Consider the following 17,814-nt stretch of genomic DNA (forward strand, 5'->3'; position numbering starts at 1 on the left):
GTTCGAAAATCGTCCAAGGTGTTTAAAAACGAGCTGGAGTTGAAGAAAGAATGGATGAAAGTGACCAAAAAGGTCGGCTCCACCATTGCACAAAATGTAATGAGGGGTCTTAAGGGAAAGATGCAGGCTTTCAGCAATGAAAAGGAAATTGAATAAAGTAATTATGCCGAAACATAATCCATATGTAGTAGTTCATTCCCTGAAAGTTTCAAGAAAATCCGACTTAAAATAAATTTTTGGCGAACACTTTTGTCTGGCGCATTTTTTTTTTTCGAGTACAGGCCTTAAACAGACTTTCTACCACACTACGAAGAAAAATTGTGGATCTCGATTTGCTGTGTGTCACCAAAGTTTTCCAGTATTTAACGACTATTTTTAATGAAAATATGCTCAAATCAGAAATCAAAAATCTATTATTGGTTCTCTAAATCGTCATGGAGTTCAGATAATTTTAAACACTAGATCAACCATGACTGTCCAAGCTGATTTAAATAGCCTTTCCATGTATAACAGATGGTCCAGGTTCTCCAAATCTACATTGTCATGCATTACAGATTTTCCAGTCTCTCCAAATCGTTCTTCAGATTGTTTTAGGCAGGCTAAGAAAACTACCCGATCGCGGGCCTTACCGAATGGCTCGATTGTCTACTTTCAGCCCAAAATCAAACCTTTGAATGGCGAATGACGAGTAGACTGATGCAAAATTTGAAATTTTCGCTCCACAGTGAGAATGGTCCGTCATCCAGGAAAAATTCTAGTTAAACTTTCCCGGCTTAACGCCAAGAAGGAAAACTTCCCCCTATTGTGATAACCACTTCTGATATCCATGCTCTTCGCACGGAACTTTTGAACTTCGTGAAATTCGAGTTTTCACTGAAAATTGGCCGTCAGGGTGAATCCCGTGTATTGGCTGAAACCTTGGACGGATTCAAACGTCTTCTCAAGTATCTTACTGAGAAGCAGCATCAATTTGTTACTTAAGACACCAAAACTGAACGTGTGTTGAAGGTTGTCATGAAAGGACTGCCCAGTGGTGAATGATTGTCCATAACAACAGTAATGCAAAATTTCATGCAAATCGGAAAAGGTCGAGTCAGAAATTCATTTGTTTTGCTATTTGACCTGGAAAAGCTCTAATGGGCAGAGAAGCTTACTGTTTATCACCTTCACTCCCATGAAGAAGCCATTAAGATCCTTTCAAATGCCAAACACTGCCTCGGAATACTTGTTGAACTCGATTGTAAAACTATTTGATTTCATATGGCTAAATATATAAAAAAAAAAAACAGAATATAAAAGTCATCATACTTACCATTGTCCAAAACGGAATAGCTTGCGATGAACTGCATACCCAACACGTTGTACAAATTGTAGTCTTCAGAGGTAATGTGCACTGTCAAAGAATTCCCGTTACTGACGATCGCCGAGGGCGTTCTACTACCGCATCCATTGTACCTAAGCGGTGCATCAATATCATCTCCGTCATGCACCGTCAAATTGGCCAAACAACTCCCATCAATTTCGACAATGTTCATATGCAGCACCTGGAGTGTGACATGTTGCGTTAGTCCATCCGCAGACAAGATCCAAGTGCAATTTTCCGACTTGATCTTGAACGTATTCTCCAGTGAAATAATGCCCGAATTTCTAACGGAGATCTTACCACCACAGTTCTAGAAAAAAAATGGATTTCGTTATGCCACAATCGGCCTTCAAATGAAAGTAGCAACATACAATTGAATAGTTAGCTCTAAATCCCTTCGCTTCGAATGCCAAATCAGATTTAAATACGACTAACAACTGATTATTGCGTGAAAGCACCGAAGTAACATTCGCTTCACTGTCACAAACCGTCATTAGTAATTTGCTAGCATCTCGAACTGAGCCATCATACACCTGCAGATAATCTTGCGAACAGTTGTCACTCTTCACTATACCAATATCTTCCAGATGGAACTGTAGTGTGTATGCAGGCTCCGTTTGTATTGTCCATTCACAAGACTGATTGCTCGGGTAGTTCTTTGGGTAGTTGGGTGAGTATAGGAAACCTTGATGAGCCGTAATAAGTCCACCGCATTCTGTGAAAAGGAATAGATTTTAGAATTTCTAATCATGGATCATCAATCAATCACTCACTTATAGGAATCATGTTATACGATGCCGTGAAACCTTTGAACGTTTTTGACTGATCGCTGAAGAACTTAACGTACAGATTGCGACCCGCACTGGTCAATTTCACTGGTTCCATTTGTGTGTGGCAGAATGTTGTGATCACTTGACTAAAATCATCAGTATTGGATACCGTTAGTCCATCATATCGGCAACTGCTCGATGATTCCATGTTGAACTTTTGCACAACCAGTTCAATCACGTAACCCGGTGGCATTGAAATCGTCCAATGGCAATTTGTATCGACGGGATACTCATTGGGATAGTTCGGTGAAGAAAAATCGCCAGATGGTCTTGTGAGAATTCCTCCGCAGCCATTGATTTGCCACTCTATCCTGAACCCACTGTTCGCGCCACTATTGTCCGTTTGAAAACGGATCTGTACAGACGATCCCTTAGATGTCATTTTCGACGGCATGTGATTGCAATATTTTTGTGGTTCTGGTCGCTCATTATCCGGCTCACTGATTTCTACGAAATCAAAGTTGCAGACATGCGACTGATCTTTGCCATAAATCATCCCGTTTTCCAGTTCAAAATGGGAAAACTCAATATCTATTTTGTTACCACGAGGAACGGTGATGATCCACAAGCAATCTGATCCGCTGGGATAATTTTCAGGGAAGTTTGGCGATTCAATCACTCCGTTGAATCCAGTAATATTTCGCTTACAAATGATGTTGTATTTAAGATGGAACCCTCTGCCTTGGTTAGTGTCATCACTTCTCATCTTTATGAACGCATGGTTGTCCTCGGTGTCTAGTTGAATCGGATCGGTGTCGACGGTACAAAACTTACCCAAACTTTTACCAGCTACGTCACGACCATCAAATACTTCCAAATGATCATACCGACAACTGGCAACACTTTCCATGTCAATGTCTACGAACACTATATGAATGGCAGATCCAGCACTAACGGTGATCCGCCACGAGCACTGAGCATTGTTACCGTACGATTCCGGATAATTTGGAGAGATTATTGATCCTCTCGAAGAGGTAAGAACTCCACCACAGCCTGTCGAAGTTCCATCCCATTTTATTTCAAAACCTTCGTAATTTCGCGAAGCATCTGAGTAGAATTTCAAATACAGCTTGCTGCTGAAGGAAATGGTTCCATTGAAATCATCCGTTCCACAAAACTTTCCAATCAACGGTGAACTGGATGTCCCACCGTTGCGAATTTCCAATCCATCAAACCGGCACGAGCTATGCTTTTCCATGAGGAACTTCAACACGTTGAGTTGGATCTGTTGTCCCATTGGAACAGTGATAACCCATTCACATATCTTGTTAGAGGGATAGTCTTGGGGATAGTTCGGTGATTTTATCACTCCAGTAGAGGTGTAGAAGTTTCCGTCACAAACTTGAAAAGAAAAGTAAATCAAAAAATGACATTCCATTGCAAGTGAATCAAATACTCACGCTTTTGAACATCCTTGAACATGAACGACAAACTGAACCCGTCCTTAGAACTGGAACTGTCCGTCTTGAAACGGATGGTGACTATATTTCCAGAACTGGTAAGTGCAGGTGGTTTCGTCGTTCCGCAAAATTTCCCCACTTTTGTCGTATTCGAAATAGTTGAGTTATCGTAGATTTCCACAAAGTCGTACATACAGTTACTGCTCTTTTCCAGCTCAAAGCTGTTCCACGTCAACTGAATGGCGTGTGTTCTAGGAGCAACAATCACCCAGCGACAATCGGCATCCGGTATATAGCTCTCTTGGTCGGCCAACGATGGAGATCTTATCGTTACGTCTTCGGACGTAATAACTCCTCCACAAGTAACATCCACGAACGAAAAATTCGCTTTGAATCCCTTTCCCCCTATGGAGGCATCTGATACAAAGCGCATCAACATCATATTCAGGGTGGACATAGCTCTTGGAGGGATCTTTGAGCTGCAGTATCGTCCAATGAGCGAACCATTATTAGCCTCATAACTGTCGTAGATTTCAACAAAGTCCAGATCACAGTTTGGGTATGAGTTTCCTTCAATATCGAAGTCTGAGAAATCAAGCATGATTGCCTTTCCAATTGGTGCTTGAATTACATAGTCACATCGTTGATTCAGATCATAAGTTTTCGGATAGGCTGGACTAGTTATCTCAACACTTGGATCGGTAAATTTTCCTCCACAAAGTAGTTTGTAACTAAGAGAAAATCCTACTTGCGTAAAAGACCAATCGGATCGGAATTTTATCAACAAGTTGTTGGAATTTGTTGACAACGGTGCTGGTATGCGTTCCCCGCAGAATCGCCCAAGGCTTGGATCATCCACGCTTCGACCGTCAAACATTTCAACATAATCAAATTTGCACGTTTCACTAGACTCAAGGTGGAATCTATTGAACGTCACCTCAATTCTGCTACCCTTTGGAAGGTTGATAATATATTCACAATTCAAATTGTGAGGATACAAATTGTCCTCATAACGCCGGGGGGAACTGATTTCACCCTCTGTCTTGGTGAAAACTCCACCACATCCAGGAATATCTTCGATTATGGAATAGCTGATCTGGAAGCCGGAATCATTTCCATCTTCATCTGAGTGGAAATATACCGTTGCCTCGTTGCTTGGTGTCACCAACGGTTCGGGATGAGAAGAATTACAATACTTCGCCACAACTGGTGCCTCATCCTGTAGACCATCACTAATTTGAACGAAATCGTATTCGCATGAACTATGAGCTTCCAGTTGCATTGTGAAAAAGTGGAACAGCAACCGCTTTCCAGGAGGAGCACTCAAATACCATTTGCAGTCTCGATTCGGAGGATATTTGCCAGGCGTACCTGGCGAAGAAATAACTCCATGACTTTTAACCGATAACTCTCCTCCACAAACTGGGTCGATACTATCCCACCGTAGCTCAAACCCATCATGAGAAGTACTGTTATCCGATCTAAACCAAAGGTACAGGAAGTTGTGAGTAGACAATATGTTTCCTCCGTTCGGAAGAATATTACCGCAGAATCTCCCTATGTTATGTGAAGCTGAAGTCTTTCCATCGTGGATCTGAAAATGTATTGTTAATTATCTATTAATTATGTGTAGTACACAGCCAAACTTCTTACCTGTAGCCAATCGTATTTACAGTCATTGCTTTGATGTGGGTTCTCCAGGTTGAATTTTGTAAATGTAATATTCAAGATTTTAGTATGATTAGTCTTGATCAGCCAAGCACATCTTGCGTTATGATTGTAGGTTCCATTATCGAGTGGATACCTCAGAAGTCCTGAGAACGAATCTAAGACACCACCACAAGCTCTGGCTGCACCCTGACAACGCATTCCAGTATATCCAGCTGGGCATGAGCAAACGTAGCGATCTATAAATGGGGTACATGTCCCACCATTAAAACAGGGATTTGGAACACATGGAGACGTCAGCCTTGCACAGTTTGGTAGGGCCGTACCCTGAGGGCAACTACAAGTGTAGTTGTTACCGACGGCAGTACACGTACCTCCGTTCTGTAAAAAAAAGTAGTTATTAAACAAACACAAATTAATTCAGTTAGTAGATCAAACCTTGCATGGATTGAAAGTGCACGGATTTATAGGCATCCTTACACATCCTGTAGATCCAAATCCAGACCCTTGGTACCCAGGAGGACATACGCAAGAGATGCTTCCACCTGAAAAATCCATACAACGAGCCAATGGATGGCATAGACCTGGTGTACAACGGTTTCCTTTCAACGTACAGGTCTTTCCGTCGCCTGTATAGCCTAGAGGGCAATTACCGCACTTGTGAGTTCCCTACAATTATTCAATGTCAAAATATGCTTCAACCTGGCTGTTTCGAAAAGCTGTACCCTCAAATTAATGCAAGTCACGGATGGAGATGTGCTACATCCCCCATTGTTTGTCTGGCACTCGTCGATATCTCCGCAGTAGAACCCATTTCCCGTGTATCCAGGTGGACAACTTCCACAAACAAATGAACCTGGAAGATTGATACAGCTGACTTCCGGATCCTTCGAGCAGTGTGGCCTGGATTCTGAACATTCATCGACATCCACCGAACATGCCGGAGTAACGCTGTTGGTCTTCCATCCCTGCTCACAGATGCACTTGTACCCTGGTTCCTCCTTCATTTGTACACATGTGCCATGTCCGCAAAGCTCACTTCCCGAAGTCATACAGTCCTTTGTGCGACTGTTACAATGAATTCCCTGCCATCCCCCAGCACATATACAACTATAACCTCCAGGCGAATTTTTACATGTGGCCCCGTTTTGACATCCCAAATCCGTGCCAGCAAATTCGGAACACTCATTGACATCATTGGCGCAAGTCGGACCTTCCCAGTTTCTAGGACACTGACAAACAAATGAATCAAACAAACTGATGCACGTTCCTCCATTCTGACAAGGACTTGTTTTGCAGTTGTTCTCTCTTAACTTAGTCATCAGATTTCCAACCTTCCGCTCCAGCGCTGTTAGCCTCCGATTAATGTTATTTATCCGTCCACGACGTCCACCGTCATTGGACTCAGCAGTTCTAAAATTTTAATTACGTATTTACTGTTTTACCAAGGTTCATCAGCAACTTGAAGTTACCCATTTTCTAGACTAGCGACTCGTTTCATCAATCCAAATGGGCCACTCACGACGTTCATCAGGTACAGAAGCTGATTGGAACCATCCGGTATGTTCATATCCGATTGTGCTGGTGCCTTAGTTGATACGTTAGCTAGGCTTTGAATAATTTTATCCAGACTTAAATCGCCAACGTTGAAGTAGCCATTGCCCTTCAACTTCACTGTGATGTTCTTATCAACCGCTGATTCGATGATTAGGTGTCCATCATTTGATTGAAATTTAGGTCTGAAAGTGGTAATTGAATACCTATATCAGATTATTTGACAATAAGAACTTGAACAGGACATCAACTTCAACAGATGCTATTAATGTTTCCCTATGGTCGGAGCTCTGAATTGCTCTTTTAACTACTCTATACGCTTAAATGCATATCCACAACACAGGGAAACAAAGTACCAGCATCATCACTTTTTGCTGATAAATGAATGTACAGGGTGATTCAGAGTAACTGTCACTTAAGAAAATGGTAATAAATATTGAACAGTTCCATTAATTTTTTATCAGTATATTTCAGAAATACTACGTATATAACCTTCAACTTAGCATATTTAAATTCAAATCTATTTCTCTCACTTTCTTTGCCTTGTTTATCAGTCATATTCATCACGAAACTGAATCTGAGCAGTGCGAGTTTCAGTTCCATCACTTCTGGAGTCCTGGCGATGCGTTTAAGCCCTGATTTTGAAAGGATCTTTCAAGTATGTTTTTTTGTACCTTACACCCTCCCATTTCGCGGCCATGGCTTCTTGAAATCAAAAACGAATGAATTTTATAATCTAACTATCAATACAAGCTAGCATTTGTACACATTTTAAAACAAAAATAACTTAAATGTACAGTCAACTCTCCACTATAACTCAATATTTTCTATAACTCGATGTATTCGGTGGTCCCTTCATTTTTTCATGTATCGTACTCTCCATAAGTCTATGCTTCCTTTGGTCGATGTTCTTTGTAGTGTTTTTTTGATTCTATAACTCGATATTTTAAAGGCAGCGCTTCTGAATTCTCGTACAACACGAGAAAAGGGCCTATCATTTTTGATCAATTCTCTTCATCGATTTTCTCTTTCGCGAATAACCCGACTGCAAATGAATTTGCCATTCAGTGTGTAAATTCAGGCACAAGCAAACATCATCTTCTGTCAAACTGTGCTGCGAACTTAGCGAGAAATTCATTCATGTTGCCGTGCACACCAAATTTCTTAAATTTTGTTCGGTACTTTTTTTGCTGGATTTGTTCGGTGAAATATCATTTTTACCGAATGCTTTGTAAAAAATATTATTTTACCTATTTTCCACAATCAGTACTGCTGAATTTCCGTAATGTGCAGAAATTTACCGAAAACTGTAAATCAAATTTGCTGATTGAAACTGTAAACGGCTGCGATTCCGCAATTCTGTAAAAATTGTAACGAATATACTGTAAAAATAATCTTTTACAAAAACAAACAACAATAAAGTACAGCATTTCCGTAAAACTTACTGAAAAGATTTGTAAACTTTGTACTGTCAAACACAACTTTTGCTGCCATTTCGATGTTGAGTGTTCTTCGGTTTTATGTTGTGAAACGTAAGTACTTTACTTTTTTGCTAGATTGTGTTCAATTTACACCGAAAATTTAATTAGTTTTCATTTTGGGTCAATTTCTTTCAGATCCAAACGTTAGGCAACTCAATATCCTCCTCAAAAGTGCTGAGTTCGGCTCAAAAGTCCACGGTTTGCTGAGTCCGGCTTAATTACTGATTTTTTTTATGATTTTTGTACGAACGCAGTATGGAAATGCCTATTTAAAAATATATGGTTAAATAGTCGAATGAATTTTTGGTTGGTGAATGAAAGAAATAAATTATTAATCAATAAAAATTCAAATTTTTATGATTTATTCTGAAAAAAAGTACAGTAGATTCGGTAAAACATAAACTGAACGCTATGGTAAACTTTACTGATCGTTAAGTAAAATTAACTGTCCGAAGGTCAGTAAATTTTGACAGCCCACAAGCATTTTAGTTTTAAGGAGAACTTAAAGCGAAATCTGTGGAATGTTCATAAGATTCTGAGAACCTTTTGATTCCTGGTAAATGTTTAGGAAATATCATAGGGAGTTTTTTGAAGAATTCAAACGAGAAGAGCTTTAATTTAATTGAAAGTAGAATTTCAAGGTGAGAAGACAATTTCAAAAATTATATATAGACATTTAGACATAATTACTAAGCAAATGTAAGAATAATTCCTATGGAATTCTGAGAACATTCCATGTTAATTCTGAGGATAAATTCAACGGGATATCGCAGCACGATTCCACAAGAGAAAAGGAGAAAACTTAACGAATACCAAGAAATATTGGCTAGGAATTGTGTGGGGAGTTAGTTACAGGTTAATTTTATGAAGAATTTTAAAAGAATTCTGAAGAGAATTCCATGAGTTGTTATGAGGATAATACGATGGGTCTGAAAACTGAGCATAAATCCAAATTAAATTTAAGGTGATTGCATGACATTCTGAGGAGATCTCCAAGGGAATTCATGTAAAGGAGAGCCTAAAATGGAGAGCCTGAAAGGAATTCCATGGGGTGTTCAAATGCAATTCCTTTGAGAATTTCATGGGAAATAAAAGTGGAATTCCATTAGAATTCTGAAGCATATTTTGAGGAATTTCTGAGCAGAATACAGAAGTAATTTAAGAAATAATTCCTTCGAAGTTTTGTAGCAATACTTAGAACATACTAAGAAAAATTTCGATAGAATCAAAAGCATACCGAGGAGAATGTTAAGCTAATTGTGCTACAATTATTAGAAATTCTAAGTATAGAGAGAATTAATTTATAGATAATTTCTAGAGTGTTTTGAAGACAATTATATAAGAATTACCATATAGAGTCAGTATCCCAAGATGGATTTCTTAGTTTGTTTTAAAGAATTTCCCAAAGGAATCATTAAATAAACTTGACGTGGAAAAATAAAGATTCTAAGACTTCAGATAAGTTTATAATTTAAAAAAATTAGATCTTATATTCATAACCCGAATATAGATGACGTTTACACACTACCGCCACCTGTTCAGCGTACTACCCACCACAGTGAACTTAACAGATGGCGGTAATGTTTAAGCGACAATGTTTTACAGTGAGAAATATTCAATGTGTTATGCCTGTTTGTCTGTGTTATAATGTTGATAGTTCCGTTAGAGTACGGCAGTGTGAAAATTGTATATAGAGAGTAGAAAGCGAGCAAGGACAACTTTGAGGAAGGTACGAATCGGGTTGATCATCTCTCTTTACCAAACTCCCCAGTTGGAGAGGGATGGTGAGGGGTGTCCCCACTGGCAAAAATAGATGATCGCTGATTTGGTCATGTACCTACGATGTGTGGAAACAGTTCGACCAGTCTAACGCTTAGAAACACTTCAACACATTCTAACAAATTTGCATCACGACGAAAAGAGTTATAAAAATTTGATTATTTTTAGTTTTTTAGATTTTCTAAGACAATCTTCATCTCGATAATAGAGAACCAGTAGAGAGAGTGACGACACGTCAAAATTGGAACAGTCTATTATCTGCCGGCTTGAAAACGCCATTCCAATCGAAGATGACCTATCAAATGGATAGACGCGCTACTCGAAAAGTTACAGTTTTTAAGTAAATTATCGCATCTGAATCGAGTATGTATGAAGTAAACCCTACACGGTAAAAAAAAAACATCATGTTCATGTAAAGCGATTTGCTGTTGAATTTGCGCTACTTGCCAAACATTGCAAATCGATGTGCAAATCCCTTGGAAGAAATCATATCGAACCACGATGAAATCAACAGCAAATCACTTCATTTTAGATTGTATTGCACATCGTTGTTGATGTGCTGTGCTTTGAACTCGAAATGTCAACCATACTGATATTAAAAATCTATCACTTAAGTTTTACTATTTTATCCTTGGATTTCATGTTTCTGAAAATGGTTTTAAATAAATATATTGACTTGTTCATACTGCAAGCCTTGTTATATGTTATTCAGAATAGGACCATAAAACATGTATCATATTACTACCCAGATCACAAGACGAGACATTGAGGAATAAATTTAATAAGTTTGACAATCAACTTATCTGAATAATACACAATTATTGAATACAGCAACAATTTCGTAATATTCACGCTCTAGAACGAGCTCTAGAATGCAAATTATTTCGGGTGGAAATGGAGAATTATCGCTTTCCTGCTCTGATCTAATTTGTTGTTGACCTTGCCATCTCCGCGAGTAATGTTTGGCATGTTTTTTGACATTTGCTTCCAAAAGCAAAACTAATCAAATTCAATGGATGAATTTCAAATGATAATCATTTTGATTTAAAGGTGTTATACAGTACATCTTTTTCAACGACAAATCACTTTGTTTCAAAACGCGAATCACTTGAAAATCAATGATAAATCACTTCGATTCGTAGTGTCGCATGACAGACTGAGTCAAGTGCACAAGCATTTGGATTAGATGTGACAACTTTTTACCGTGTATGTCAATCATACAAGCATAGAAGCATACAAGCATAGAAGTACACAGCAAAAAAACCTGAATTTTAATTGTGGTGTAAACATTCATCCATGTAAACTTGTATTTCATTTTACGCAAAGGAGCAACTTGTAAGCAATGTTATTTACAAAGATAGGCTTTTGTATACAATATTTGCAACTTTTCATGAATTGTATCACAACTTTACACGATTTATAATGTAAACATCTATGATATGTGACGCTCCATTTATGTGCATCATATTGAACAGGAATTTACACTACTTTTTCGAACTGTGTAACTCTAAGACTAGTAGGTCCCGAAATAACGTGCTCAACTTTTTGGCTCAGCTCTGGTACTCTCTTCGGTCCCAACTTAATCGATTCACTCTTCGAAACATAGGAAAAACCAATAACCCCTCATTTTATCTGTCAAACTTTCATAGCGAATCAAAACAAACGTTGCGTAGTACTTGAATTTCGACTAGAATGGGGTACGTTAATCGTTTGCTTGGGACCAATAGGCTAGTCAAGTAGTGAGCCAATTTAAAAATCGTTAGTTTCGTGTTGATTGTTGATACAAAGTCTGGAACAACAGGCAGCTTGCTGGTGTTAGCAGCAGAAATGTTGTAAAGATTGGTGAGCAGTGCGTAAAACAGTCTGATTCGAATATGAACAACCATCCGCCTCATCATTCATTGCCTCATGAATGATTGGGAATTAAACATGTCACTGACAGCAGAGCACTCAGTCAGCATGTTTATCCTAGAAACACTGGAATAAGAGACCAGCGGAGACACTTTTATGATTCCAATCGAACTGTCCGAAGCGGTTCCAATCTGCAATGTTTACAAATGTTTTGCTTCAATTAGGGAGGAGTATTAAAATCGTTTAACAATCACTCATGAACTCGCTCATCAGTGCATTGGCGAAGTCACTCGCAAGTAGTTACTAATGCAAGTGATGCCAGGATTGCTTTGATGTTTATCTTGTTGCCAAATTCATGTTATTTTTTTCTCCGCTGGCCTCTTATTCCAGTGTTTCTAGTTTAATTTTCCCAATCCTCGTTTTGAATGACTGAGGGTACATTTTCTATGGAAAAATGCCTCAATTACTTACTATGTGAGCGAAGGAAAGCGGTCCCGCATAAACGCGAACCATCACATGACCTTACCGATAATGGTTATAAATTGTTTATAATCCCTGCTAAACTTCAACTGAAATGGTTATGGAACTTTACATGAACGTTTGTGTGATAAAGTTTTAACCTTATGTATTATGGTTTTTTGGAAGCGGACCTTACAAATAATGGGTTGTTAAGAACCATTACCATTCCAAATTCTTGTTTTCTCCATACATTATCGGAAAGAGAACTATATTAGAACGTTTTTACTTATGGTTTGAGAACATTAATGGTTATGGTTATGGTAGTCAGTAAGGTCCATTAATGGTTTTGTATTATCGCTCAACTTTACGTGAAATATATCGTGAATTGGTAATCAGTAATTTGCAGGCAACCAATTCGCGATATATTCCACATAAAGTTGATCGATGTTACAAAACCATTCATGGACCTTACTGCTTACCATAACCATTACCATTAATGTTCTCAAACCATAAGTTAAAAGGTTTTAGTATAGTTTTCTTTGCGAAAGTGTATGGAGAAAACAAGAATTTTGAATGGTAATGGTTCTTAACAACCCATTATTTGTAAGGTCCACTTCCAAAAAACTATAATACTTAAGGTTAAAACTTTATCATTAAACGTTCATGTAAAGTTCCATAACCATTTCAGTTGAAGTTTAGCAGGGATTATAAACAATTTATAACCATTTTAGGTAAGGTCAATTTATGGTTCTCGCTTATGCGGGGTGTGAGTCGCCTGTTGGCTGAAAGTTTTTTTTTTGCTATTTCATTGCCTCATCCTTTACCGTTTGGTGCATACGGTCTGGATGGAGCAATTAATTGAATAGTGCAATGCTTTCACACTCAGTCAGGGTACGGCCAGGGTAGGCGCGATTCGCGACGTGACGCGACCAATTCAAAAGAATTTTATTATTTATTATTATTCCTTGCGTGAGTCGCATCGCGTCGCGTCGCGTGTCGCGTCTACCCTAGCCGCGGCCTAAGCAGTCAATAATTTTACGCTCTGTTGCTGAGCAAGCGAATGACGACGTCACGTCAGCACAACATTTCATACTGCGAACAGCAGACGTGAAGTCACAGAAAACAGCTGTTTTGTGTAAAAAGATAAACATTGCGATGAAATAGGAACACCACTAAACATTTCCAGATTTCACTAATCCAATAAGCCAGTTGTATCAGACCTTGTATGATTGACATCGAAATGAACTAACCAGAGCAGAGTCTGAGATCAAATCGAAAACTATACTACGCATTTTGCTGCAGATTAGACTTCTGTAGACTTTTGTATCACACCACAAAATGTTCGCATCGTTTGCAGTTTTCATTGGTTAGTTACGGAGCTAGAATTGTCATTAGCGGGGATGCATTTTACGATGGCCTATTGAGTAATAGGTTTTTTTTTGGAATTTGATGTGTGAACATATGTTTACGGACCAAAGCAAAGCTCAATATTTCAGTGTCAACATTTCAAAGGGGCGTAATTGCTTTTGTAAACAATGGCTTCAGACGTCGATTTCTCGAAAATTAATGCTCACTCCTCCAAGTTAACAATGCTAGCTAGTAGAGGAAACATTCATCTACTTGTTGGTGTCATAAATTTTTATGAGTGAGCTTTTATTCGCGAGAAATCGATGGCTAAAGCCATTGTTCACAAATGCAATTACGCCCCTTTGAAATGTTGGCACTGATTTGATGTTATGACGTTCATGTTTTGGTTAAAATATCAAAATTTAGAGCAAATCATACCGCAGTTGAAATTTAATGGAGTACTAGCTCTGCTCTCAATGAAAGCATAATGAAAACTCTTTTACTCGTGAGTGAAAGCAAATATTGCTAAATTTTTCTATCTTTCAGCAAAACTAAAACGAATATTTGTATACCAATCCTGGTTAAAAGTTCCTATTATTTTATGCTCTATGGAATTCCCATAGGCCCATTATTCCTATGAAATTTCCATAGCCCTGACTAGTTTATCTACCCCAAACACCAATATTTTTAAATGAAGTTTGACGCATGCAGCGCCGTTTTTCATAGTTTGTAATTGTAATTCATGTTGTAATTAATGCTTGAAAACAACAAAAAACTTGATATTTTTAAAATGTGTCCTAATCGAACTATTTATGAGGATGAGGTTTTTCATTCGGCATACTCGACATGATGATATATTTTATTCGACGGTCCATAAATCAAGAGCCAATTTTCATTACGTCGAATGTAACAAATGTAAACAAAATCGAGTTATCAGGGTCAATTGATGCTTCTGCTATTATACTATATCATATAGCGTGCCAGCACGCGGTTCCTAATGGTGACGCACTTGTCTATTTTCAATCGCATTTCGATTTTGGCGAGATAATTTTAAAAGCTTTGTTACACTAACATCCTTCGAGTATAACAGACTGTTTACCTAAAAAAAATCGACTCCGTAGACATTTGTAAAAAAAAAATAATTGGAAAAAATGGTCCAAATACGATCCAATTATTGAACATCAATGATTTTCCTGCATATTTTACACAGTTAATAAATGTACACTAAATTCTGTTTTTCGATATATCCATGTTTAAAATTGTAGAGGAGATTTTTTTCTGAATTTTTTAAATAAGTTGCACTTAATTTGGTTTCAATTCAAGTTCACACGATCAAAACTACAGAAGGTAAAAAATCGCGTTAAAACCGAATTGAGTGTATTGCAATAGATATAACAATAATCAAAATAAAACAGCAAAAAATGTTATTTTCCATTTAATTCCACTTAATACATTTTGGTATCCATGACATCCATCATCAGTATCATTCCCATTAAAGAACTTATCAAAATCTAACCCCCTTAAGTACTCAGCCCTAGGCAAAAATGTCAAGATCACAGGTATAAAAAACAAACTACAATGTGTAGAATCGGAACCTACCTAACTAAAAAAAAAAAAAAAATTTACCTAAAGGAGAAAAATCTATACAAATCTGTAGAAAGGAAAATTCTCAAAGGCGGTGGTAAATGGAAAATAACATTTTTTTGGTGTTTCATTTAAAGCATTCCGCTAACAACCCAATTACAATAATCAAAACTTTCTTGTAAATAATACTTGGATTTATTGACTTTTAAGCTACTGACGATTTCTTGCTGAAAATTAAGAAATGATTTGCACAATGCGAACAATATTTAAAACATGCATAAGACATTATTGCTAACATTAAATATCAAAAGCAAAATTTTTGTTTGCAACCATTAATTGATCGATTAACATGTCACCATGATCGGTAAATGTCATGGCCATGGATAAATGCTGCACAGTAAACAATGTGAAGTGCGACATACCAACCTTTGGCAAATTACCATACTTTTTTTATTAAGGTTTTCTTTCACAAACACCGTGGATGTAATATTTCATTCATAATTCATAACAAAATTCAACCAAGTTTTTGAGAAATTGCTAATGCGTCTATACGCCCATCTATTGACACCGTTGACTTCAATGTAATCACGAAATTTAAAACACAACACTATCATCAAATTGCCGATAAAACAGTAGGCGGAACTAAATCACTTTACTGTACCTGCACTTTACTATCCAATCACAAAACTTCACTCATAACCCTCATAACCAACGATGCCATGTATTCTGATTTTTGCACACGAAAAAGTTGGGACACCCTATTTTATATTTTATTTCAATAATTCAATCAAATATGCATGACATTTTTCTCAGCCGTGTTTGTGTTTTTGGTTTCAATCTGACGCTTTTGATTAATCATTGACACAATAGCAGGGAATGAAAAATCAGAATGAACATCCTTGTTGGAATTGTAAGGAGCAATTCCCACACTCCTGCTGATTTTTAGGCAACACTTACTGATTTTCAAAATAGCCGAACACTTGAATTAGATAGCTCACTAAAACTAATAGTATCACTTTAATTTTCATTTTTCATTATTTTGTTTTAGCACATCATTGAAAACTTTTAACACTTTTTTTATATCCAGTAACAATTGTGGGTTAGTTCTTCAATACACTGCGCACATGTGAATAGAAAAGTTGAATGTTAACTGAAGCTTATGAAGATAAACTCCTCTCTTTATATAAGCATCCACTGGGCGTAATTACTTATCTATTCGTGTATATTTGTTGAAAGATGGACAATCTCTGAAAAATACTCCCCCTTTTGTCATGGAACACTGTAAAAGCACGTAAATCAAATCATATACTATTATGATTCGATATATTTTCAATCTGTGCAAGAACAATTTTTACAGTGCCAGTATTGTGCAATTGGCACTGCAATAAACTGACTTCTGTGATGAAAATTATCCTTTTTTCCATTGTGATATACTTATTCCCCGTTTTTATATTACTTTATCAATATGTCGTATCACTATTTTGTGAAGCGACCGACATAGACTGATCACAAGCGTTTTCCCAGCCAGGTATTAGATTTCGAATGAAATGTAGTACTTGACTGGGACCTACACTTCAAATATCAGAGGGTTCTGCCAACCCCTCCCGAAAAATACGCATTTCATTGAAGATTGCTGTACAAGAGCATAGCAGGTGTTCAGAGTCTTCCTTTTCTTTGCCACAGAATCGACACATCCTCTTGAAGTTTTCCTATTAACTTCAAGTGATATTTACATGGACAATGTCCTGTTATCAAACCAGTATAGACATTAAGATCTTTCTTTGATAATTCAAGAAATCTATTAGCCATTGAAATGTTTGGAATTATGACCCGTTTTTGGCTGCCAAGCAATGGAAGTGTTGTTCCAGTTGGCCTCCAATTTCAATCCTGATGAATGTGGGCGTCTTAGTGGAATACCTGTATAATGAGAGAGAGAAGGATTAGTATTTTCCATTTAATTCCACTACTTTATTTGCTTATTTATTATCCTTATCGTATTTCGTCTACAATGTGCAGACTTCTTCAGTGTCTTGTACTAATACTCGACTCCAATTTCATTTTTTTCCCCATTTCTTGATCTTCATTTTAAGAGAACAAGCAGAAACTCCACAGAATGGTTCTGGTCCTATGAAATTGTTGAGATGATTCTAGCCTGGCTAACGAGTCAGCTTTTTTATTCCCTTCTATTCCATAGTGGCCAGGAACCCAATACAGATTCACTTGGTTTCGACAGGCCAATTTTGCACATTTCCATACGAGTTTTGAATCGCATGTTGATGATTTTAAAGCATTTAATACTGCTTGACTACCAGACACAATGCAAATATTCGAATGCTTATAATTTCGGCGGAAGCATCCCAAGTAACCAAAAGTTCTGATAAAAGGCTATTTATGGCTTAAGCACCTTGGTTGAAGGTGGTCTACAGAATTCTTAGCAGCCTCATTTTTAAGTCGTTATAAGAACTGGAAAGTTCCGGTACCATAATTGAAGAGCATTC

At 37.6% G+C, this 17,814-nt stretch overlaps 1 protein-coding gene across 1 annotated transcript in view; it reads right to left on the minus strand.

Annotated features, from left to right (window-relative positions):
* Nucleotides 1–16,426, minus strand: part of LOC135698288 (cubilin homolog) — a 30,043-nt gene extending 13,617 nt beyond the window's left edge. Inside the window, exons 1-9 of the mRNA XM_065218190.1 lie at nucleotides 16,274–16,426; nucleotides 6,734–7,000; nucleotides 5,987–6,674; nucleotides 5,700–5,930; nucleotides 5,247–5,642; nucleotides 3,594–5,187; nucleotides 2,137–3,534; nucleotides 1,735–2,078; nucleotides 1,313–1,673 (exon numbers count right to left, since the gene is read on the minus strand). Of these exons, the coding sequence (XP_065074262.1) occupies nucleotides 1,313–1,673; nucleotides 1,735–2,078; nucleotides 2,137–3,534; nucleotides 3,594–5,187; nucleotides 5,247–5,642; nucleotides 5,700–5,930; nucleotides 5,987–6,674; nucleotides 6,734–7,000; nucleotides 16,274–16,344 (5,350 nt within the window). The 5' untranslated portion in view covers nucleotides 16,345–16,426. The remainder of the gene's footprint in view (nucleotides 1–1,312; nucleotides 1,674–1,734; nucleotides 2,079–2,136; nucleotides 3,535–3,593; nucleotides 5,188–5,246; nucleotides 5,643–5,699; nucleotides 5,931–5,986; nucleotides 6,675–6,733; nucleotides 7,001–16,273) is intronic.
* Between the last annotated feature and the right edge of the window lie 1,388 nt (nucleotides 16,427–17,814).

The sequence above is a fragment of the Ochlerotatus camptorhynchus genome, unplaced genomic scaffold (genome assembly GCF_037179485.1).
Source record: "Ochlerotatus camptorhynchus isolate MF236.1 unplaced genomic scaffold, CSIRO-AGI_Acam_v1.1 ptg000008l, whole genome shotgun sequence".
NCBI classification, from domain to species: domain Eukaryota; kingdom Metazoa; phylum Arthropoda; class Insecta; order Diptera; family Culicidae; genus Ochlerotatus; species Ochlerotatus camptorhynchus.